The following is a 25198-nucleotide window of genomic DNA, read 5'->3' as shown; positions in this document are numbered from 1 at the left end:
ACCTCCAGAACTGCAATATGATAGATTAGTGTTTTTTAAGGCACTTAGTTTGTGGTAATTTGCTGCAGCATCCATAGGAAACAGAGTGTTATATCCCAATTTTGCAGGTGAGCAGACTAAGGCTTAGACGAGTAGCTAGACGAAGGTTGCACATAAGTGGTTATGACAACTCCAGCACTTGAATCTAGGTTGTCTCACGATAGCACCTGTACCTGGCCTCACTGGAGCCCCAGATGTCTGTCCAGTACCTGCCTGAACATTAAAATCTAAAAACGCTCTCATCAGTAACCCCCTGCACTTGAGGATGGCTCTAACTGGTAGAACTAATGTCCCATATTTGATGCTTAAAGTGATCACTTTTCCCATTGATTTATCAGGCAAAATAACCCAATGCCTCCTTAATGAGAAATACTTTTTAAATATATGAGGTCAATAATCATTTCTCCCTAAGACTTCTCTTCTTTGGGTGAAACAATCCCAGATTCAGTCTTTCCTTATAAGACACTAAATTCTAGCACTTTCCTGACCTCTTCCCTCTGGAAAGCATCCACACTGTCAACACCCATTTGAGGACCTAGCCAGTTCTTAACCTCACTTTGATTTTCTTCCAGGAGCTTATCATGCTGACCTTAACCCTTCTGAACTTGATGCTATATTACATCTTGAGCTCTTTGATGGAAATATTTCTAAAAATCAATCAATTGATAAATACTGATAATTTTTGGATTATCTGTTCTAAAGACTTGAAAATAAAGCTTGCTTTCAAGTTCCTTTTGATATTATCACAAACTGATTCCACTCTTTGTTGACATGAATCATACCTTCCTTGTTTTAGCCTGGCAGGGGCTAGAAGAAAAGGTCTGTTAAGCTACAATAAAGAACTGTTCTGGCAAACCAGCAACTTTGTAAGGAGCTTTGGGATATCATAGGCTGCTCCTGTGTACTGGTCGGGGAAGCTGTGCTGTTTGTTCCAGTGGGCTGGGGGGCCAGGAGGAAGATGAAGGAACTGTTAAGAGGCAATGTGACTTCAGGGCACCTGGGTGGCTCAGTTGGTTAAGCATCTGCCTCTTGATTTTGGCTCAGGACATGAACTCAGGGTCGTGAGACAGAGCCCCATGTAGGGCTCTGTGCCCAGTGGGAAGTCTGCTGGAGATTCTCTCTTTCCCTCTGCCCCTCTCCCCTGTGCTTTTTCTCTCTCGAAAATAAAAAATCTTAAAAAAAAATGAAAGAGTCAATGTGATTACATCATATTATTAAAATGCTGTGAATCTTTAAGGTAGAGAGACTTGCGCACAAATATTGGTAAGATCCACAGCTCTAAATGATGAGTGTTGCTGTTCCCTTGTTTCTGCAAATAATCAAGGGCTGACTGTAAACAAATAAGACAGCCAAGAAAAACCCCTGAACTTATGCAGTTGCATAACGATGAATGCTTGGTGGAAAAAACATGAACCCATATTTCATTCATTTTATTCCCTGTATCTCTTCCAAGGATGGGTGGGGAGGGTGGGGGATAAAACATTTTTGTGGGCTAGTACATAAACATTCCAGTAATTAAGTAAGCTGCTCTGTCAGAACTGACTTGAAGAGTCAAAGGTACTTGAACACAAAACATAAGGTTTGCGTTTTCTTTTTAAATACCTACGGGAGTAAGAATAAAAATAGAAATGCCACAATCAACTTCATTGGGGGTTTTTCTGAATCCCAAATGTTTGAAAAAAATAGTTTGATATACTGAGGGACACAGGTGCAGACAGTCTGGACTTCTGGGTGCCTAGGGAAGGTCTTTCTTGGGTGCCGAATATTGGAGGAAGAGGAGCAAAACCCAGTTCAGGGCACAGAATGAAACCTCCAATGGTGAGGATTTTCATCCTGCTGTGTCTGCTGCTGTGTACCCTAATGCTTTGGGAAAGTCAAACACCGGGGCCGTAACACTAGGCTACCTCACAGGGCTCCTGGAAAGAATAACTTGGAATGGTTTCATTTTTAGATTAAAAAAAAAAAAGAAAATCTTAGGTAAATGGTGATACAGTCTATGTTTTTGACTACATTGCATACTACAGGTACTCAAGAGGGCAGGCCCTTCATTTTCAGAATTGTATGATTTGAGCTTTGCTGCTTTCTATTTTGCCTCCCACAGAACATCTCTGTGTTCATCTAAAGTAGGAGAAGAGATGCTCAGTGGGTGAGGGGAGAGTCAACATGAATAAAGGAAGGGTCGTCACGTCTCGTGTTTAACTGCCCTTGGCAATCCCCCTACCCACCAGCAGTGCACTCCATGGCCCCAGCTGGTAAGCCCTAGGTATCCCAGGAAGCACATGGCACCTGTCCTGCAACTCCCCCTTACTCACTCCTACCCTGTTCCTCTTCCTACCACATCAGCTGGGGTCTGTGACCACAACCTTGATCCTGTCTTTAGCCTCACCTTGGCATTTGGACTTAGCATCTTTGGTGTTCAGACCCCAGATCTCGGCCTCTTGAACACTCATGGAGCCCATAAAGGGAATTTTCTCTATAGCTCCAGTCCTAGAGAATCCAACTCAATCCTGGCTAATTGATGCTATCCTCCCATCCCCTAGGAGAGAGATTTAGATAGATTAAATGTATCACAGATGGGGTCTCCTCCAACTTTTAGTTGTCCTCCAACTTCTCAGTTCAAGGGCCATGCCAATAAAGCAAAGGCATCAGGTGACTGATTTCATTGGCAATTTAAGGCAATGTTTTCCTCATGCTTGTTATTCAACAATACTCAACAACAAATGTTTATCGATTACCCACTGTGTGCCATGAACTTACACACAATCTCCTTATACTTACAGCAACCTTGCGAGATTTTCGGGGGAGGAAGCAAAGGATTAAAGAGATTAAGTAACTTGCCCAAGGTCACGCAGCTAGTAAGTGGCAGAGCCAAGTTTTGATGCCAACTTAGACTATACCCTGCTGCCTCATTCTATAAATATCTGTTAAGGGTTTAGTTATTTGCAAGATGTATTTCCAACCTCTTAAGGTCTCAGGCTACATTAGGGCTTCTGGGGGAACCCCTCATCAATTACTCCATGGGACTGGTTCCAAGAAAGCTAACACTCCAGAGTCTATTAATTACCCAAAGGCTTTTGGGAAAGGTGGTTAGCTCTTGGTAGGAATGAAGCACTGTTTCGGTCCCTTTGAAGTGCCTAACAGGAAATATCTTGCTTCAGCCTAAACTGCTGAGGGACATATTCAAGTGGATGGCACTCAACAGGTTTGGAATAACACATTCCTCAAGTGCTCTGAGTTTCTGAGCAACAACAAAAAAATTCCACAGTTAGACTTCTTTTTCTGGACACTCAACCACGGTGACATTGGAATTTGGTAACTTTCATGCATATATTCCATATATGAAAAAATCCTTCACAGAGAGTTAATCCAGAAACTCAATGGAGGACTGGTTCTTAGATATCTGCAAGACTTCCGTGGTGTCATCAGTTCAACTGCTAATACTGACTACTGCCTGTTTGAGGGACTGATGATCCCTTCCCTCCTCCCTCGTTGAAGCCCTTTTTCCTCCATTCCTTTACCTTTATTGCAAACTTCCCCCCTCTGTGAGCCCTGGCACATGTGAGGTTTTTTTAAAAAAAATAAATTCCTTTCTCCTTGCCAGGACCAGCTTATGGAAGAAAAACCTACATAGGTGCAAGGAGCTCAACACTCAGAAGGGCTCTGTTACTTGGTTTAATTAATGCTCTACTCCCATGGACTTGAAATTCTTCATAATTTTGTACAAGGGGCCCTGCATTTTAACCTGGCACTGGGCTGCACCAGTCATGTATTCGGTCCTGCTCTGTGCCATGGACACTGAGATAGGGAGAAGGGTCATACCACACAAATTAAGAGTGGGTGGTGTGCCCGTGGTCCCCCTTTGGAACTCAGCAGGCATTTTCCCACAGAGACAATCCATAAAGATGGATAGAGGTGATAAAAGTTCTACCCTCCTTTGCCTCAATATTTTCATCTCTAAAATGGAGATAGTGGCACTTACCCTCGCATGTTGCTGTGAGCATTGAGAGGGACCATGTACGTAGTACCCATCAGCGTGTTTGATGTACAACACGTATTTGATGAATGAAATCCACTGGAGACAGCAAGTGCAGAAAACAGAGTTTGAACTCTGGAGGAGTTAGGAGCTAGCTTAGAATCACATCAGCTCCGGTGCTTAAAAAGATATTTGACTTTAGTTAGGTGACTTGGCCTCCCCCAGCCTCAGTGTCTTTATCTATAAAATGCCTTTATCTAATATTTGCCTTGGAGGGTGATCTTGAGATTTCAATAATATAATGTATTTCAAGAACCTAGTTTATCACCTGGCATCTAGTAGGAGCTCAAAAAATACTGGTTCTTACTTTGGTTCCCTTATAACACCATCTCTGCACTCTAAACAATTCATTTACAAGTGAAGTAAGGATACAACCATTAATAAGTGTCTTACACTAGCCAACTTTCTTGATGCTGTTTGACCTCGAAAAGGAAGCTCCTTGTATGTGAAAATCACTTTGTAACAAGTATTTGAAGATTTTTCTTCCTTCTTTGCTAGACTATGAATTCCCTGAAGGCAAGAATCAGGTTTCATTTACCCTTGTAGCCTAGAACACCTTCTAACACATGTTAGAATCTCAGTTGAATTAAATCTGTCTTCTGTTGTTTATGCCAACAACGAGATGATAATTTTTCATAATATTTCTAAATGAGCAAGTAATTATTAGCTTGTCAATGATTAGGAAGTAGAATGCACCAAAAATAGCCCCATCTCTGCCATTAAAGGCCTTTTTATTCTTGCCCATCGCACTTGGCTCATGTTCCTGCATTCTTGGGTCTGGTTCTTGCTCCATTAACAAAGCTATCCCACTAGGGAACATAACTTCTTTTGAACAACCGACCACCTTCTCTGGAAACAACCTGTGTAGAGAAGCCACTGGAGGAAGAATTTCCTAAAACCCCAACCAAACCCCAAGCCCCTTTTAGGATTTAAGGAGGCCTCAGAATTGTGACTTCTAACCATTAGAGGGCTACGGGTCCCTGCAAGAGCCTTCTGATAGTTATGGACTTTCCCTCCAGAAAACTATATGCAATGTCCTCTATACAATTTCAAGGTGTTCTTGGATCTCCTGCCACCTTTGTAACTCAGGCTAAGAATTCCTGTTAGAATAGCCCAGAAAACTGAATGAGCCATGTGAAAGATTCAAGTTCCCTGATAAATTCTAGCCATGTTCAAAACAAAACAAAACAAAACAAAACAAAACAAAACAAAACAGAACAGAACAGTTACAACTCCCTAGATTTAACCTCTGTGTTGTCCCCGAGGGCCCAGCCCGGCACCTTCACTGTAAGGTCATCCAGCCAAGCACTGACTACTCTCTGGAAAACCTAAGTTCAGCCGAGTCAAACGAAGCCTTATTTGATAATATCGTTTACATTTCCAAATCCCGGGTATCAAGCTTTCTTCCTATCCCCTGTGGCCCTTCCTAAGTTTAGCCGCTAGTGTAATGGGGTAACCATGGCAACAACCACCTGCCTATTTAAAACCATCTCCCAAGCTAAATAAGGAAGCCTGGAGAAAATGGCTGCTCGCCTGCCTCTCAGTGGACAAAGTGGGCACTCATGAGTGTTTTCCACATGAGCAAGCAGGCGGGGTAGAAGCAGCAGGGACTCAAAGTTCTTACTAGGAAGGCTGTTAGGACCTTGTGCAACAGAGCCCTTCTCTGTGCCACTAGGTCTCCACTTACTTGCAGGCACGTGGATTTACACGCAAATCTGTGTGCCTCTCATCCCGGGCGACCACATAACCTTGACCTCAACCAGGAGAAGGGTGTGCAGCTAACTGCAGAATAGTCTTATTAATGGAACGGGGCAAGTGGGAAGGAAAAACAGTCACCAGATCACAGTGAAATGCACAATTACAACTTTTTTCTGACAGAGGTATCTTTCTAATTATATTTAATCATGTGGACAATTGATGACTACTCTTAATTTATGTCCTGTGTTGACCTATTGATTTATGGAATACGGAGAAATTTCTGCCTCCCTCTGCTTCCTCACTCTCTACAAACTACAGGCATTTTGCTTCTTCCCTTGCTCTTCCCCAAGCATCTTGCCCTCTTTCACTCCTTGTTATTATCCTATTGTACATTTGCTTCCTCCTCTCTGGGCTGCCCTTCTCTTTTTGCCAACCTGGAAAATGCATACTTGTTTCCTGTGTCTTGGCATCTCCATGGCAGAAGCCCCTCCACACCAAATTCCATATCCTTGCTTTGTGTTCCCATAGGTTACTGAACACAAGTCACTGCATACCTGCCTTCCGGTCTGCGTCCCTGGACTGTGAGCCCCTACGCATGTCTGTCCAAAACACCTACAGAACTGTGCCTGGTACAGAGTCTGTTTTCAAAAGCTAGTGTGAAATGAATGAATGAACAGAACCCCATAGATCTCACAAGCATATGGCATTTTAACAAGTATGTGTGCATGAGTATGTATAAGGCCACCTGTGTGGAAAGAGCACCTAAGAAGTCTACAATGGGTAGAAGAGAAGGAATAATTCAGTGTGTGTGTGAGAGTGACCAAGAATGTACAAGGAGGGTCAGCTGATTACAGTAAGGGTGGGGTGGAAAGTATACCTGTTAGTAGTGATTCTTAAGTGTGCGTAGCCTGTGTGAGAAAGCCAGAGGGAACAGAAGGGCAGAAGGCCCACACTAAGAAGTTAGTTCAGCTAGTAGACCCCACAGATCCCTTTTCCTGAAGCTGAAGTATGTTATGATAGGACTTTCTTTTTCCCTGGTTAACCTCCCAGGAAATGGGGGTCAGGGGAAAGGAGCACGAATGAAAATGATGGTGCTCTTTGGGGGTGTGAGGGTTTAAACAAATGTCCTCAGACAACACTGGACCTCTGCTCAGAAGAGAATCCTATGGGCTACATAAGTCACTCCCTACGGGCTCAGTCTGCATTCCTCCTCCCCACCTGCTGGAGGGGTGGGGGTGGGATCCAATGGTCATCTTGAAATGGCACAACAAAGAGGAAAAGGGATGGAAATCAACCAAAGAGAAGAAAAACAGAAGAATGGAGAAAGGCATTTTAGCAATCCCAGCAGTAGCTAATGCCAGTCACAACTCACTTCTAGCATATTCCCTCCCACCAGCAAGGAGGGTTTAGTTTTGTTTGCAAAAGATCTGGTTTTCTCTCTCATATTTTTGGACCTAACATCCAGGCTTCACGCAGGCGCTGAGGCTGGGACCTGGTGGGCGCCCCGGCTCGCAGCCCCGGCAGGGGCCTCCCTCTGCTGCCCTCTGCTGTCGGGGGACGGGAGGCGACGCCCTCTCTGCCCTCCCTCCCAGGCCCTGCCGCTGCCGCCCCCTCCCTTAGAGACCGAGAGAAGCCGAGGTCCCTGCCATCCTGCCTGCCCCACCCCACAGAAATTCCGGGGGGCTGGGGCTGCGGGAGCTTTCCGTCTAGAGAAAGCGGCCAAGCCCCAGGAGGGGAGGGGGGTCCAGTTAGCCAAGAGCAGATCCCCACCCCTCAAGGCGGGCATACCACGCCCTCCCTGCCGGCCGCAATCCCTCCCTCTGCGCAGCATCCTCTGGGAGGGGACAGGCGGCCAGGCTGTGGCAGGTTTCTGACACCGTTTTCTGCTTGGAAATGGAAACCCTCCTTCCGGCAACGTGGCAGGAAAGCGAAGTCCCTGGGCGGCCCGGCCAAGAACGCTTGGGTGAGAGCAGGTGGAGGCCTCGGTCTGGCCGGCTGTGTGGGGCGGGGCGGGGCCGGCGGGCAGTGCAGCGGGGCTGCAGCCTCATGGCACTCTTACCTGCTGTTGAATTTTTCAGGGTGTTTCTCTCTCATCACGTGGAATCTGTGTGCAATGGAAGCGTCCTGAAAGGGAAAGAGAGGAAAGCAGACGCCTGGTTAGTGGTCATGACCCTGCCATGCGGAAAGAAAGGAAGCACACAGGCTCTCACTGAAATCCCCCAAAGCTGGAGAGTCCTTGTCACAGGGGAGAAAAGGAGGTTCCCACAAAGGATGAACACCAGGTCCAAGGTTAGAGGCTAGCCACCAACGCTGGTAGAGCCTATGCCAGGCGACTCTTTGTAGTTTTCACTCTCGGCCATAGTTCAGGGTGAACGAAGGGGACAGCCACTGCCCTTTGAGGAGAGAGAGGGTGTCTGGGTGTGGGGGCAGTTACAGTGCAGAAACCCGTGCGTGGGGCTGAGTGTGAATTTCTGGAAATGCCTTGCCATATTAACTCTTTTTAAAAAATACTTTTTATTTTGGAATATTTTAAGACTCACAAGAAGTTGCAAAAATAGTACAGAGAGTTCCTGTATCCCTTTCACCCAGCTTCCCCCAATAACATCTTATGTAACTATGGTGCCTTGTCAAAACCAGAAACCGACTTCCGTAGATGCTGTTATACATTAATTCTAATCATCCATATCAGTAGAAATAATTAGTAGCATTGAATGACACGCTTAGTCGATAATAAAAATATATTTAAACTTCTGGCTTCTTTTACTTGATCTCCACAGAAACGACCTTCCCCCAAGGTCAAGAAGAATCTCACTACCACCTTCTAGGAACACTTTGCTGTCCTTCTATTTGCACGCCCCTTTGCTGCACTATTGGCCACTGGCTCCTCAGAACTCACTATTAGGAAGGCTCCCATGACACCATGCTTCTGGGCTCTCCATCCTCTGACCAGAACTTCTCAGTCCTGAGTCCTATCCGCAGCCTATACTCCATGTCATGGACCATTTTGAGTTCTCACACTTATTACTAGCGTCTCTGATGTCTCCACAATGTATATCTTCAGAGCCAACCCTGAGTTTCAGACCTAAAATCAAGCTCATCTTTCCTCCTCACCCTTGGTCTTTTACCCTCATTAATGGTCTCATTTTCCAGCAGAAGAATAAAGAATGTGTTGCACCCCTTTACCACTCAGGCCTCATGCCATCACATTAGGTGCAGGTGGTGGGCTTTAGAAAGAAACAGGAGAATTGGGCTGTGGGTTGGGGGGAGGGGAGTGACACAGAAACAAGGGAGCTGACTCAGATACGTGCAGGAAAAAAGCTACAGAAACTCGTTTACTACACTATGTGCCTAAAAGAGAACCGAAATTCCATGTAAGCAAATGCATATTAATTCCGTTTCTTGGTATGGACTCATAAAAGAAAATTTCTGAATGTTATCATTATTTTTTAACGCCAGGAGGTATCGTTCAGTGGAGAAGCTTTTTTTGAGCATGAGCTGTGTGTGGTGAGTAAAATAGAGGCCAATGGTGGGAGACAGAAAGTTTGGAAGCAAGTTAGGGGGCAAAGAGGGGCTTCTGTCATACTTGGCAGAGGAGTAAAAGCAGCAAGCAGCCCACTACAGAGGCAAGTTGAGGCCAAGGGCTTTTTTTAGTGTGTGTGGTTGGCCAACACTCCCTACTGAAATAACATTTTGGGTATTTAACATTTATTTTTTTAAAGATTTTATTTATTTATTTATTTATTTATTTATTTATTTATTTATGAGAGAGAGAGAGATCTCAAGAGCAGGGGGGAGGGTTAGAGGGAGAAGCAGACTTCCTGCTGAGCAGGGAGCCAGATGCGGGGCTTGATCCCAGGACCCCAGGATCACGACCCTAGTTGAAGGCAGACGCTCAACCAACTGAGCCACCCAGGCACCTGGGAATTTAACATTTAAACTCTAATTATTGTTTTGTTTTTCCTTTAAGACACATGGAACGTTGAAGGTCCTGGTTAGGCCCGCCTGTGGACACCTGGTGGGAAGTGTGCAGGGCCCACCAAGCCTCTGTCCCCAGCAGCTTCTCCAGGCAGCAGGCCTTCATTCTCCCTCCCTGGCTCCGATCAAGTTTCAGTGAACACTCTGAATAAGATTCATGTGACATCTGTCAAATGCTTCTCTAGAATTCGAGAAAACATTCCATCTACTTGTGTTCCTTTGAAGCACTAATTTTCTTCTGTCAGGAGAAAAGAAAAGAAAGAAAGAGGAGGAAAGAAAAAAGCCATCACGTGTTGCCTAGCATGATTTGTGCTTTGCGACCTTCCCCCCAACCCCCGCCCCCGCAACNCCCCTAAGACTGTTGTGACTCGCTCCTGGTTTTCTTATTCTCGGGGATATGTGCACAGGCTTCCTCCCTCTGCCTAGTTCTGATTATCCTTGTTGTTGCTGTTGCTTTTAAAGATTTTATTTATTTATTTATTTGACAGATGGAGAGTACAAGCAGGGGGAGCAGCAGGCAGAAGAAGAGGGAGAAGCAGGCTTCCACTGAGCAGAGAGCCTGATGTGGGGCTCGATCCCAGGATCCTGGGATCATGACCTGAGCTGAAGGCAGCCCCTTAGCCAACCCAAGCATCCCCTTGTTGTTTTTTTAAATGAGGCTTTGCAAAGTTTCTTTTCACAAAGACCAACCTTTACAATATTATTAGTTACGCATGGGGTTCCAGTGTAATCTCACGATAAATACACAAAGTAGCAAAGGAGAGCTGAGCAGGTCCTTAGCTGTTCAGTCTTGAAAGGGCAATGCTGATAAAGACTCTGATTCTGACCATGTTTCTCTACCTGGGGATTTAAAAGGATGGAGATTACCTTCGCCCTCTGCTGAGCTCTGTGACAGGCACTGAGCTGGGTGTTTATATTCAATAGTGATTTCTTTAAATTTTGGAAACCAGGGCTACAACAGTTCAAACCTTTTCTTGGTAATAATTACAACAAAATGAGACTTCCATTTTGAAGGGGCAGGTGGATAGAGATGGGAATTGCGAAGCCTTGGAAGCAATGACATTTCTGAAGATCACTTTCTGGTGTCCTTTCTGTGAGGTGTGAGGAATGGAGGAGATGATGGGCTGCTCTTTCCTGAACTGAAAGTCCAAAAGGTTTATGTGCCCCTTCCAAATATAAGCTGTGGTCATTTTGACTCTGAGATATTTGGATGTCTAGGCCAGTGCTGTCCGATAGAAATAAACTTAAAATGTTCCAGTAGCCACATTAAAAAAGTGAAAAGAAAAAGGTGAAATTAACTTTGATAAGATATTTTCATTGACAAATATTATCGCTACATGTAGTCAATATAAAAATTACTGAGATGTTTAAAATTCTTTTATACTACATTTTTGAAATTAGTATTTTATACTTAGAGCGCCTCTCAATTTAGACTAGCCCCATTGCAAGCACACAAGTGCCATATGTGGCTAACGTCTACCATATTGGACAACGCAGGTCCAAGTCACTTGGGCAACTTACGGAGATAAAAAGGACAAAGGAGACAATAAAACAGATCATTTGGAATTTGGATGGTTCTGAAAACTTATGGCAGATTGGAGGATGAAAAAGAGTATAAAGCCCTTGTCCCAGACACCCCTCAGAGAGTCCCATTGTCTTAGGGCATCCATAGGCTCTCACAGGTGACAGACAAGAACCTGACGCTGCGGGAATCCCAAAAGAGTTGCAGGGAAAATGATGACTTTTTGGTAAATTCCCTAATGGGTAGGGGGCTCATCATGGTGGAAACTTAGCTGGTGAAGCCTGAGAAGTACAGTCTGTAAGGCGGAGAATGGTGTACGGGTTAGTGTGGTGACTGTGGCCTCTCCTTGGCCCCTGGGTTCCCCTAGGGTCAGAAATAGATTTCATTGAATCAAGGGATTAGCTGTTCACTCCTCCCATGGAGGCTCAGTGAAAGCAGAGCCTTTGAGGCATTTGGAGTTACACATACCCCAGGAATTACTTTATGGGCCCCAACTTCCTGTCACTGATACCTGGCCATCCTGACATTTCTGCAAATCCAAAAATAAAGAGCAGGGATGAGGAGGCCAGAGAAGCCAGAGGAAATAGCAGCCCGAATGACTATGTTTAAAATCTCCTGCCAAGGGGTGTTGTCAGTTAGGGGGACTGAGAAGGCCGACTCTCTCAACTCATCACTGGTGGAGGGCCGGCATGTATGTAGGTGACGGGAATGTGGTGACGATGGGGCCACAGTCCCTTTCTGGGTGGGCCAGGAGGGTCTGCCCTGTTTATCCCTCCATGCGGGACATGGACTCTGCTGGCAGCCAGGGGACCCGGGGAACTTGTCATTGCAAATGCTTTACTGCCTGGGGCCACCACAGCGGCGGTCACCATCATCACCTTTATACATACATGGCAGCAGACTCCTGACATCAGTCAGATATTCCAGGTCCTTCAAAAGGGGCCAAGACTTTGCAAGGCTGTCTTTGCCAAAGGAGTCTGACTCTAATTATCACAAGGAAGTAAAAATTGCGGGTTGGTTTACATACCTACTTCTCCTCTTACAAAGTTGGGGAAGTCAAATAGGGAGGAAGAGCTTCTGCAAATGTCAGCCCTAGATTCTGTTAGAGTCGCGTGTTGGCTACTTGTTTTCTCAAGAATTTCCCTTTCCAACTTTTAAAGAGCGAGCATACAAACCCTGCAAACATTTTATTGAGAGAAGCCTAAGGGTACACCAAGGAGATAAAAACTGTCCCGGTTCCTCACTGCTTTGCAATAAAATAGTAAACATGCACAAGTGAAAGGTGTATGAAAAAAAAAATCATGAGAAAGATATTGTGAAGTTCTTTATAACTTGAAAGACGAACAGATTGGATTATTATAAGTCAGCCCCAGGCAAATAAATACCCTGACCACTGAGTGTGATGGAGAATCTGTCAGTATGCATTTCCTTCGGGGACAATTAGGTGGTCTCCTTTCCTTCCTCCTGTCCCCCAACTTCCTTCCTTCCTACTTATTTGTAAAAATGAATTAAAACCATAATCATTATGGCTCTTGGGATTAGGGCGGGGTTATGTAGGTAAGCTGAGGCTGTTTATTCCTTTTTGGTGTGTTTATCCATCTGGCCAGGAAATACTAAGTGAGTGAAATTTTTTTTGCATATGGAACTGTCTAGAGGCAGGCAGGAGGTATCAAGAATCATGTTTTGGCAGCCAGAGCTGAGTGTGTCAAGAAAGAGAAGATGTGGGGCTAAAGTCTCTGAAGGCATCCATGGCTGTAGGCGGCGATCTAGAAGTTCCCAGGCAGGGCGCCCAGCCCTGCTATTCAGCTCTCCCCTCTGTCCGGCTGCTGATAGGGCCTGCGTCCCCTCCTCACTATCATTTTTCTCCTTCATCTAGTTCAGTTCTGGTCTCTGCTCCTGTGTAGGAACACTTCCTTTGACCATTCTTCTTTGTTCTGATGGGCTGTCTCCACTCACTGAACACTGGGTTGGGACCGTCTTCATCAGAATTATCTCAGAGCCCTGTTAAAAATGCAGACTTCCAGACCTTGCCCAGACGAACTGAATCAGAATACAAACCAGGATCTGTCGTGGGGGTGAAATTTGCATCTCTGAAAAGGTACCAGTGAGCCATCACACACTAGATGCTGAGACCGCCCCCCCCCCCAGTGCTACTATGAAGGAAAGCATTTGTAGACGGAGGGGGCTGTGCAGAGGCTGCATGGCTCCTGGGCCACAGCTCAGTGGGCTTGGGAGCTCAACACTACTCACCAGCTGAGACCTGTCTCTGTATTGTTCTGAGCTACGGTTCCTTCTTACAAAATGCAAAAGGATAATGACTATATCTACCAATAGGGCACCTGTGCCTCATGGGCAGCAGGGACGCATAAATGTTAGCAAGCTATACTCTGGTTACTATAGGAAAAAGACGCAAGTTTTTGTGAAATTGTCATCATGGGAAGCCCATGCTTTAGAAGCCTACTGAAAGTCAGACATGTCAGTCATGTCTCATGGGCAGTAAGTAGCTGAGGGCTGCGTGTTCCTGTTGGGGGAAGCAGGGCTTGAGCTGGGGGTTCAAAAATGAGAGGTGGCCTTCAAGCCAACGAGAAGAGGGAGGAGGGGTCTGCCTAGGTCCCTGGAGGCGGTAGCTGGAAGAGTGTCCTACTCCGGGTTTCAGCTCAGGTCATGATCTCAGGGTCGTGAGATTGAGCCCCAGTCAGCTCCGCACTGAGCATGGTTGGCTTGGGATTCTTTCCCTCTTCCTCCTCCTGTGCCCCTCCCTACTGTGTGCTTGCGTTCTCTCTCTCAAATAAATAAATAAATAAATAAATAAATAAATAAATAAATAAAATCTTTAATAAGAATACTAGAAGAACCTGAGGCCAGGTGAGCTGGGGAGATAAAGATAAACCAGATCAGGGCACAGGGGCCCTGAACATGCTGCCAGTCCAATCCACCATCCTCTCAGACCCTGCCTGTTGGTCCAGCGATGCCCCTCTCTTCTGTTGTAGTGACAGAAAAACTGTGCTGGCTTAGGAGCCAGAAAATGAGAGCAAATCCCTTCATCGGACTCTTCGTATCCTTATCTATAACATGGAGATAATACTGCCCTTCAGAGTAGTCATAAGAATCAAGAAAATACCTACAAATATGGTAAATTTTACATTCTTTAAATATATAGTATTTTGAAACATCCTTTCCTCTTCCATGGTTGTTCTAGTATTCTTATTAAAGATTTTATTTATTTATTTATTTATTTATTTATTTATTTATTTGAGAGAGAGAACGCAAGCACACAGTAGGGCGGGGCAGAGGAGGAGGAAGAGGGAAAGAATCCCAAGCCAACGATGCTCAGTGTGGAGCTGACTGGGGCTCAATCTCACGACCCTGAGATCATGACCTGAGCTGAAACCCGGAGTAGGACACTCAACCAACTGAGCCACCCAGGTGCCCTTCTAGTCTTCTCATTAAAAACCCTTTCCTTAAACCTGCTCTTCCCTCAAGCTACCTATCATTTCTCCATCTATTTCCTTTTTCTTTTTAAGCCAAAGTTTTCGAAGTAGACACAGGTAAGGATGGTTGACAAGTGTAGCTGTCACCTCAGCGGGGCCTGGATGGTAGGTTTGGCGGGATTCCTATGCATCTGAGACTGGGCAGCATAATTTCAAAGACAGGGAAACAGGGAAGACTGTAAGGCACAGAGTGCCCGTGTCAGTTCCCGGCCCTTGCTAGTCAAGCGTCCTGAGTCCCCGTCTGTAAAATGCGGGCTGTGGGGACAGTGATATCTGCAAGACCACGATGAGGATTGCAATATATAAGGTCTAGCATAGTGGAGCGCACACAATAGCTGCTCGATAAATGCTAGTGTTTTTTTGCATCCCCGTCCTGAACCCTAGCTCTGTCTGTGGAATGGATGGATCTCTTTTCTTCCTGACCCCATCCTCAACAGTGTTGGAAGCAGGGTCTACCCCCATCCGCTTTGGACCAGAAGCTGCGTTCAGTAGAACAAACTAATGGAGTGTGCTAGATGTGCTGGGGGCTGGAGGAAGAAAGAGGAATGGGGCACTGTTCTTGTGCTGTGTGTGTATTGGGGGTGTGTGTTGGTGTGTGTTGGGGTCTGTGTTGGGGATGTGTGTGTGTGTGGATTGGGGGTGTGTGAAATGGGCACGGAAACCGATCTCTTCAATCAAATGCAGAGGGTGCATTGATGGGGTGAACACAGAAGACTGGCAGCACCAAGGGGGAGCACGGCACTCACCCGAGGAAGGGTTCAGCTGGGAGGAGGCACCCCAGGGGTTTATGAGTACTTTGGAGCGTAGGGAATACAGTTGAGATGAGGGGAGAGAACAGGAAAGAAGGAATTCCGACAGCTAAGTTAGCTAAGCTGGTTTGGGACCACACGGTCCTTCTTGGAGATCGGAATTCTCCACTCAGGAAGCTCACATGAGAGTCTTCTCCTGACTTTGCCCCTTGGTTATTTCTTGGTATTACTTCTTTTAAATTGTTTCAAATTATCCAAAGGGTAGATCTGTTTTTTTTAATGTCTTATTTTCTTATGTTAGTTAAAATTATAGGGGAAGAAGTTTCCTCCATAATCTAGGGTGGCGGTTTGGTACATTCAGGGTGGCCATGCCCAGGCCACACGCAAGGATGCTTGGACCCAAGTCAAGACTGGGGGAGCTGGGAGAGGTGAAGAGTAGGGACCTAGAGGGGGACGATGGAGGACCAGAACCTTTCTGCCCACCCAGACATTTCTCTTCCATGCAGAAAGGCAATCCTAGCCCAACTCACCACACCAATGGAGAAATAGTTGTTCATGATGTCGTACGGAACCTGATCTCCATTCTCCACCTCCTCTCTGGGGATGACTTCTAGATGCCAGCGGTCCAGCATCACCAAGGGGCTCTGTTCGATGTCCTTCAGGATTTTTGTCAAGCTGCCCCCTTCATAACCTGTGAATTTGACCCCAGGGCAGAAGGGTTAAGTTGTGGCTGACATACAGGCAGCTATCAGGGCAGGGAACTCTGTGGGCATCTGTGACCAGGAGACACCCCCAGCGTGTCTGGGGGCCAGAGACACTTAGGTTCCCTGAGCCAAGGAGAAGGAGAGGACAACAAGGTGTAATCAGAAAGAAGCTGGGGAGATTTGGAAGGTATAGCAGTGGGGGCTAGGGGTGGGGGCTGGCCAAAGTTGGGCAGGCCTATGTAGCCACAGAAAGCCCTAGAGAATGGGTGGGCTGGGGGCTGGGACGCTGCGCATGAGAGAACAAAGGATCCGTTCCAGGACTGGGTCATGTCGGAGACAGACAGTGTGGTAGGCAGAATTTTAGGATGGTCTCCACTATTCCTGCCCCATCCCCCAGGGGTATACACCCTGCAATTCCCAGGACTTATAAATAAGATAGGACAACGATTTACCATGCTATATGGCACAGTTGACTTTAAACAAGGGAGGCTATCTGAGTGGATCTGACCTAATTAGCTGAGTCCTTAGAAAGGACTGGGCTTTTCCTTTGGAAACTGATTCAGAGCTCTCATTGAGAGGGGTTTCAGGTGAGGGAGATTCTCTGTTGCTGGCTTTGAAGATGGAGGGACCCATCTGTCAAGGAAAAAGGAAGCCTCAAGGATTTGATAGTGGTCCCAGCTGATAACCAGCAAGGAAACGGGGACGTCAGTCCTATAAAGGACTCAATTCTGCCAATAACATGAATGAGCTTCGAAGCAAATTCTCCCTGCAGAGACTAGAGAAGAGCACAGCCTGTTCAACACCCTCATTTCCGGCTGAGGCTCAGAGCAGAGAACCGAGTCATGCTGTTCCAGGCCTCCTGACCGACAGGACCGTGAGTTAACAAATGGAGGTTTTAAGCGTCCCCGTGTATGATCTTTTGTTATGCAGCAATACAAACGCAGTATAGAAAGTGAACTGTAAGTCATGAGAGGCTGGTGGAAGAGACAGTGCTTTCCTTCAGATAACACTCCCCTGCTCCTGCTTACCTTCAGGGCAACACTGAAGAGTATTTTCAAGTTGTTAGTTTGGTTAGCTCCTTAGGGATACCTCACAAGATAGCAATGGTAGCAACTACGTAGCCGAGGGCTGGCGGCTCTCTGGGAGCCCAGGGCTGGGCCTCCTGCGTGAAGTCTGTGCTGAGCTCTGCTGCCGAGACGCGGAGCTTCTGCTTGTCCCTCTTGAACAGAGGTCTCTTCCCTAGCCTCAGTGTGTGGCCGAGGACATCTGTTCCTGCCAACGTCCTTCTGGGGCTGGCTCCTGCTTCCTCTGCTCCTGCCACCAGGCATGTACCCAGCTCTGAACACTGACCGCTGCCTGAACTGGTCTTGAATCCTCGCTGAATCGATCAGCCATCTGGAAGCCCATCCCAGTTCTGCCTGCCAGCCTGCTCTGTCCCTTCCATGTGCTGCCCTGACCTCCTCTGCGTTCTGGAGCAGTCCCAGCTCCATGGGGGCGGCCGCACTCTGCACAGTTCTCCTTAGCTCCTGCCCCTTGTCCTGTGAGCTGGTCAGCACTCTGAGATCCCCCACAGGGTGACTGCAAAAGGAGGGCAACGGCCATGGGGGCCTGTGATGATGTGGATGCCCCTGGCAGCTGGCAACATAGCTTTCGGTCTGCATTCTGATTCCTAATTCCGAAGAAGAACAGTAACTTGGAGAGGAGGGCATTTTATTCAGGAAGCGCCTGAGTGAGCCCCTACTAGCGTAGCACTGTGGGGGAGCTAGAGGAGACTACCCCAAAGCTGACTATGTTCTGCCGGGGTGGGCAGGCTCTAGGCTGATGGTTTCAGGATCAGAGTAAATAGACCGAGGGATTAGCACAGGTCTCAGCAAGGCTTGGGAAGGCAGGGGGAATGGTCATGGAGTAGCTAGAACTCTGTGGAATGTAATTCTTTAAAGGGAAGTTCAGCCCAGCCTTGCGGAGCATCCCTGGAGATTGGAGTGCCTGTCCCCAGGGGAGTGCCACTGGCACACAGACTCACCTCCTCCCCAGCGGAGACAGCGGGCCAGGTCATTTCCTGTGCCAAGAGGCAGGACAGCCACCGGTGGGTGCTTTGCGAAGTTGGCCTTATCTACAACCCATGCAGAAGAAGAGAAAACCGTATGCCACCAGATTACGGACCCTGTGGGTTATTTAATGACCTCTGATCTGATGATTAAAACCCCTTCATAGCATCTTCATTTGCAGAGCTCCCATGATGGAGAGCGCACTACTTCCCAAAGCCGTCTCTTCCCTCTGCCGTGTGTGAACCGCTACAAAGGATTCTTTCATATCGAGCTGACTCTGTCTCCCTGTCACTTGCACCTGCTTATCCTCATTTCTTCCAAATTCTTTCCTTTGAGGTGACAGCACACCTCGAAAACATTAGTTTGTAATCGTAACTAACGCCTTCTCCATTTGTCCCTCATTCTCTTCATAGATGACGGCAGTGAGGGTCGGAGGAGGAAAGGAAGTCCAGAGTCAGGATCAAATCCAGATCTCTATGGCCCCAAGTCCAGGCTCCTCCTTGCTTCAGGGGCTAGGCAGGTGCACGGAGAGTAACACAGGTGGCTCTGAGAAATCAGGGAATGGTGGGGCATTTGGGAGACTGGAGCTGTCTCATCTAAGATCATTCAGGTTCCAAGTTTAAAAATAATATTGTGTCTAACAAACAAAACCTCAAGGTGTCATTTGGCACCCAGGTACAATTTCGTCACTTCCCCCACCTCCCAGACTCGCAAATCCACAATTCCCAAGCTGATCTGCCACGTGGCTTGTGAAGAAGCATCAGACCGAACCGCTGGAGAAAACACAGCAGAACATGCAGGGTTTCACCCGGCTGTAGACCCACAGCAGCAAGTCTGCGGCACTGAGGAAGGCGGGACAGGCACGGGCACACGCTGGGCTCCAGGGGGCGCCACTGACATAGGCTGCAGCCCACCCGGTGCCTGGGGATGTGAATGAGGTTGACTGAGGGGTACGCATGGCGGGGGGGAGGGGGGGAGGATAAGCACTTGGGGCAAATGCTAGGACTGCCCCCGCAAAAGGGGAGTTCACAGGTCCCCAGGTTGTCTGGCTCATGCCACAAGTATCTGAGCTCAGGCAAGCCCCAGGGCTGAGCCCACCACCAGGAGGTTTGAAATGCAGCACAGAGCAAAGCAATGGGCTCTGCCACTGTTCCCGGAACACGTGGTCAGAATTTCTGCTTCCCTGCCTTTGTGCCTGCTGCTTCCTTTGCCTGGAAGGCCCTTGTTTCCTTACATCTGCTCCTCCTGTGGTCCCCATCCCAACAGGTCAACCGTCTTCACGGTGTTGAGGCTAGAGACTTGGATGGTATCCAAGGTTTGCCCCTCTCCCTCACCCTGCATCCGTTCATACAGCTGTTTCCACGTGTTGTTTCTTTAATAGATCTCTCAGCCATCCCTTCTCGCTACTCCCATGGCAATGCCTGAGTTCAGGTACGTGACTCTTTCCCGCGGGTCCTAAAGCTGCTGCCTCCTCTTTGCTTTCCCAGTTTCCCCTAGTGGCTCTTCACCCCTCCAGGGCAGGTGGTCCCTTTCCCTCTGTCATGGCTCCCATCATCTCCAGCATGGCACCGGGCTCTGTTGACGTGTCAACCATGCTGAAGTATTTTCAGTGCCTTAAGTCACAAGCTCTCTGTTGTTTAGGCGCTGCCCCAGGAGGCCCTCCCTGGTTGCCCTAGTCTAGGCCAGGGGCTTCTCCAGAGTGTTTCTTTAGCACCAGGGACAATTTTATAATTGACTCTTGTAATTGACTACTCGTCTGTTCTCTGAATGCACTGCAACCCCCCTGGAGGAGCGATGTCTCATTCATCACAGCGTCTCTGCACACGTTTACTGAGGGCCTTCTACGTGCCAGGTGCTGTGTTAGGTACTGTGGCTCCAGTAGCGGGTCAAAGTGCCGTGACACAGCCTCTCGTGGTGTTTACGATCGAGAGGGAGAGACAGATATTAATAAAGTCTTCGTAGAAATGATGCATAATCTCAAATTCATACTGGAAAGGGAAGAAGTGTGATCATATAATAAGGTGACTGAGGCTACGTGTCAGGGAAGGCTCCTCTGAGGAAGCCATACTTTGGCTGAGATCTGAAGTAGAAGCTGACCAAGGAATGGCCAGGGACTGTACCAGACAGGAGGAACCATTTGTGCAAAAGCCCTGTGGTAGAAGGGAGACTGGTATGTTCAAGGGTCTGAGAGAGGGACTGGGTGGCTAGAGTTAAGAGAGAGAAGAATGGAAGTATGAAGGAGGGCTGGAAGGGTGGGCAGCTATGGAGCAGCAGGACCTTGTAGGTCATTTAAAAGGCTTTTGTCTTTATCCTAAGAGTAATGGGAAGCCACTGATGTGCTTTACACACACCATGAACCCACTGACATTCAGGGAAGAATGCTCTGGTTGTAGAGCATAAACAGATCAGCAAGGGGACCAAAATGGGGTGGCAGAAGGTGCTAAGTGCTTTAATATTCTCGAATGAATGAACATTATGCAGTTATTCCTTTCACCACTGTGTTCTCTCGTCAGGCCACCAACCTGTCATATGACCTTTATTCTTACAGTTGTGGGCATCTCCTTTCCCCTGTCTTCTCTGCAGATGAATTTTATAAAACCACCAAAGCCGACATTCTCCTTTGTGATGGAGAGGGAACCATGCGAGCAGCTCCCAGGATGGCAGCCACCCAGCCTCTGCTGATCAGCGTTTCCTCCCTGGGCCCCCAGAGGATGCCTCCCCCCTCCCACAAACAACTCCCGAGCTGGAGGTGACAGGAGAGCGTGGGTGGCTGCTTGGCAGGGCTGCGTCCATGGAAACCAAAGCGCCTCTGGGGAGCAGAAGGTGGCAGGTGTGCTGGGTGTGGTCCCACCCCTCCTGGTGGGCTGCTGACGACCCCCACAGGCGCAGCCTTCCCTTGCCCCGGTCAGGGTCTGCCCATGCCCACCCCTGATGCCTCTCTTCCTCTCATCCTGTTGCCTCCACCTTCAAACAATATCCAGAAGCTGACTACTCCTCACCACCTCCTCTGTGTCTCCTGTTGTCCAAGCCTTGGTCACCTGTCACTCGGATTACTGCAGGAGCCTCCTGACCGGTCTCCCTGCTGCTGCCCTTTCCTCATGGTCTGTTGTGCCCTTCCTCTGCTCCAAACCATGCAGCGTCTTGGGACCTTTCCTGTATGAAAGCCATATTCTGTCTACTGTCCCGCACGTCCTGGTCACCTGGCCCTGTGCTATCTCTGCTGCATCCTGTCCCTCTCCCATCATGCACCCTGCTCTGAGTGTGCTCTGCAGCCCTCCTGCTGCCTTCAGCAGCCTGGCCTGCCCCTGCCTCAGGGCCTTTGTATCTGTTGTTCCTTCTGCTGGAACAGCTCTTTCCTCAAGTATCCTCACGGATCACCTCTCTTCCAGGTCTCCACGTAAACGTCATCTGCTCCGTGAGGTCTTCCCCACTCAGTCTTAGATTGGAGACCACCCCCTACCCTACCTAGCTTGCCCCTTCCCTGCTGTATTTTTATCACCTTCTGACATGCTGTACGTTTCCCTTGTTTTTTTTTTTGTTGATTGCCTGTCTCCTCCCCCTGGAAAGGAAGATCCAGGAGGGCGGGATTTCCACACGTTTGGTCTCTGCTGCATCTCCAGTACCTGGAGGAGAGCTCGGCATGTGGAGGTGTCCACGCAGTATTTATGCGAGGAATGACAGACAATTCCAGAGTTAGTCTCCATCATTTACGGAGGATGAGATGTCCAAGGACCCGCAGATCCAGGCAGAGCTGGACTGAAATCCAGGCCTCCTGATTCCCAGCCTGGGCCCTCCCCACTGCCCTTCTGATCTAAGCATACTGGACACAGAACAGTGTGACCTTTCTTTGCTTGTAATGATCTGCACTTTCTAGGTGTGCTTTCTGGACTCAGGCTCAGGGGCTCATCCCAAGGAGATTTGCCCCAGGCTACGCACCTATGCTCAATTCTCTGTCCTCTACCCACTACCCTGGGTCTGGCTGGAGTCCTAGTCCTGCCCTTCCTCCCCTGCAGCTCCCCAAACTGGCCTGTCCTGCCACTGCCCAAAGCCCGGCCATGACAGATGTTTATGAAGCAAAGCCTAAAACTAAACACTTACACCTGTACCTGTGGGAATCCTTCCATTTCTCTTTTCCTCCCAAAGTAGATATGTAGTCAAGCAATGGCCCAAGAGTAGAAATAAGGATGAAGAAGACATGGCTCCATTTCTCTTTCCTGTTGATTGCCTTCCTTTGACTTTCAATACACTTATTATAGATAAACTCTAAAGCCCCTCCCAGCCCATTCTTACCAATGCAATCCAAAATCCAGCCAACTGTCCCATCTCCTCCGCAGGCTAGAACTCGGAAGTCTGGAGTATCACGGAAAAAGTTCAATCTGGGAAGTAAAAGGCCAAAATGCTCTTCTTTACCAGGCTGTGGCTGACATTTGACCCTGCTTGAGTCAGAGTCTCCCCACTTCCCCGGGAGTATGTTACAGCCCTGACTCCCTTGGGGTTGAAAGGGTCACTTTGTGTTCTGAAACCAGAACTTACTAAGGAAGGAGTGCCACTGAAGTATAGAGAAGAACCCTGGGGAGCTGTCCTCGTAGAGGGAGAATCTGACTCAACATTCAACACAAACAGAAAATGGTTTTCTAGCAATTCTCTTACTATTCGTGCAGAGGAGGCCATAGTCTGCTTCTTTGGGCACCAATACAACGAACCCCCAACACTCTGACTCCTCTCCGGCTCTCCCGCCTGCTCTGTCCTCACAAACGCTCCTTCGAGCCGGATGCAGTGAACCAGCTGGGTCTTCATCCCACTGTGCTGCGGGTCCAGACCCGAGCGGAGGGAGCACCTTCTCCCCTCTGGGGCCTTTGCCCTCTAGAGCAGGGCTCTTAACTGGGGGTCCACAAATCTCTAAGGGATCTGCAGCTAGAATCCAGAGGGCCATGGACTTGGGAGGAGAAAATGTTACATTCTTATCTTCCCTGAGCTCTCACTGAGATTTAGCCTTTCCAATTATGGAAGTGGGCAACAAATCACAGAGGTACGAACAATACCTATGACTTTGTTAGATGTCAATTCAGGTATTTTCATGTTTTATTACAGCTGCTGCCCCATACTATCCCTTATGCTCATCACCACTTTTGATTAACAATAGTTAACCTGCCTCTGGATCTTGCCAAAAATGTGTGAGTAAATCACATATATTCCCATATCCCAATATTTTTGTTTTTAATATTTTGATAACTGGCTTTTCAATATAATCAGTTTCCCTGGTGATCCCAAATATTTCATTTTACGCATTAATAAAAATTCTGGGAAGAGGGGCGCCTGGGTGGCACAGCGGTTAAGCATCTGCCTTCGGCTCAGGGCGTGATCCCGGCGTTGTGGGATCGAGCCTCACATCAGGCTCCTCTGCTATGAGCCTGCTTCTTCCTCTCACACTCCCCCTGCTTGTGTTCCCTCTCTCGCTGGCTGTCTCTATCTCTGTCGAATGAATAAATAAATAAAATCTTTAAAAAAAAAAAAAAATTCTGAGAAGAGGTCCGTTGGCTTCATCAGGCTGCCAAATGGGTTTCTGGCACAGAAAGGGACAAAAATCTCTGCTTTAGAACAAATGTGACCTGTCAACACCGTGGGGTGGGACATGGGAAGTCTTTGTCCAGCCTGGTGGTCTGAGAAGACCCGGGGGCTTTCTGAGTCACTGATGCGTATGTGGGCAAATCAACATTTCCTCCCCTCCCCGACCCTTGCAGACCTCTGCTCTCCTCTAGGAAGTGAATTTTGAAAGGAGGCTCCTTTCCGCTAGACAGCCTGCCTGGTTACAGGCTGACACAGCAAAGATACTCAGGGCACAGCAGTCCTGGAAGTAGCCACCAGGCTTGTCATGCAGGACAGCAACCATTTAGGATGAATGAGGTTAAGCTAGAGTACTGCGTTCGGGTATTACAAGGCCCTGAGAGAGAGGGGGCTGGTAAAGGTACTTGCAGGCTGCCTTTCGGTCACAGGTCATGATGGGGCAGTAATTACGATCATGGTGACAATGACGGTACCCACAGCAGCCTAGGTGGCTCTGTTCAGAAATCAGTTTTATACATAAGTCATGGCAGAGGTGCTGGGCTCGCACTCAAATGTTTTTTTCTCCTTTTAACTGGGTCTTGCACCATCACAGCCGTATAAATAATAGCTTTGCGTCAAACAACGAAGACTGGGACCTAGTGCCTTTTTATAGTCCTTCCTGCAGCCCCGTTCCCCTGCCCCCACCCGCTGAGGGTCTTGCTGAACTGAGCCTAGAAACGCAGGTTAGGAGGTTGGGCCAAGCAGCTGTGTGCTGGGAAGTCCAGCCCAGCGTGTGCAGATCTGAAAAGGGGGCCTGGAGACAGACAGGCTCGGGCTGGCCAGCAGATGTCCCTAGCGCACCAGCTCTGTCTGGTAAGAAGCCCAGTCTGGGTGCCTTCCAGCCCCGATGCTGAAGCAGCTTCTGATGACAGGGACCCGCAGCCATCACGTTAGCGCTACCACCGGGCCCAGCCCCTCCCACCAAACGGGCAGGCGGGCTGCAGAGGGGCTGCCTGCCTCCTCTCCTCACTCTCCCGCTCTAATGGGCAGTGAAACAGCCAGTAGGCACCCTGCAGGAGAAGGGCCAGGGGCAGCTTAACAACCTCTAAATTGGATAATCCTGGGTGGGGGGAGTGATTTCATTGAATAACCAATTGCCTCGATCCTAAAATGCTCCCCAACAGCACACACAGCCGATCTCTGAGTCAGCTGTATAGATTTCCGAACTGCTGACAGCGCCGGGAAAACTCTTTCCTCCTCCCTGATGACTCAGTATGAAGGCACCGGCTAACACAGCCTTGCAGAGAAGTTCACGTAATAATTTACCAGCCCGCTCTTCCTGTCAATCCAATGAAGGGCACATGCGCTTTCTCTCTTTTACAAAAACAACTGCCC

General features: G+C 48.0%; 1 protein-coding gene across 2 annotated transcripts in view; it reads right to left on the bottom strand.

Moving 5' to 3' along the window:
* DGKG (diacylglycerol kinase gamma) overlaps positions 1–25198 on the bottom strand; it is a 191326-nt gene that overhangs the window by 77066 nt on the left and 89062 nt on the right. For both annotated transcript variants that reach the window (XM_040621478.1, XM_040621479.1), the window contains 4 exons: positions 22550–22635; positions 18235–18324; positions 16038–16198; positions 7830–7894 (listed from right to left, as the gene is read on the bottom strand). In XM_040621478.1, the coding sequence (XP_040477412.1) occupies positions 7830–7894; positions 16038–16198; positions 18235–18324; positions 22550–22635 (402 nt within the window). The remainder of the gene's footprint in view (positions 1–7829; positions 7895–16037; positions 16199–18234; positions 18325–22549; positions 22636–25198) is intronic.

This window comes from Ursus maritimus, unplaced genomic scaffold (genome assembly GCF_017311325.1).
Source record: "Ursus maritimus isolate PB19 unplaced genomic scaffold, ASM1731132v1 scaffold_4, whole genome shotgun sequence".
NCBI lineage: Eukaryota > Metazoa > Chordata > Mammalia > Carnivora > Ursidae > Ursus > Ursus maritimus.
Note: the sequence above shows the minus strand (reverse complement) of the source record. Positions and strands in the feature narration are given on the sequence as shown.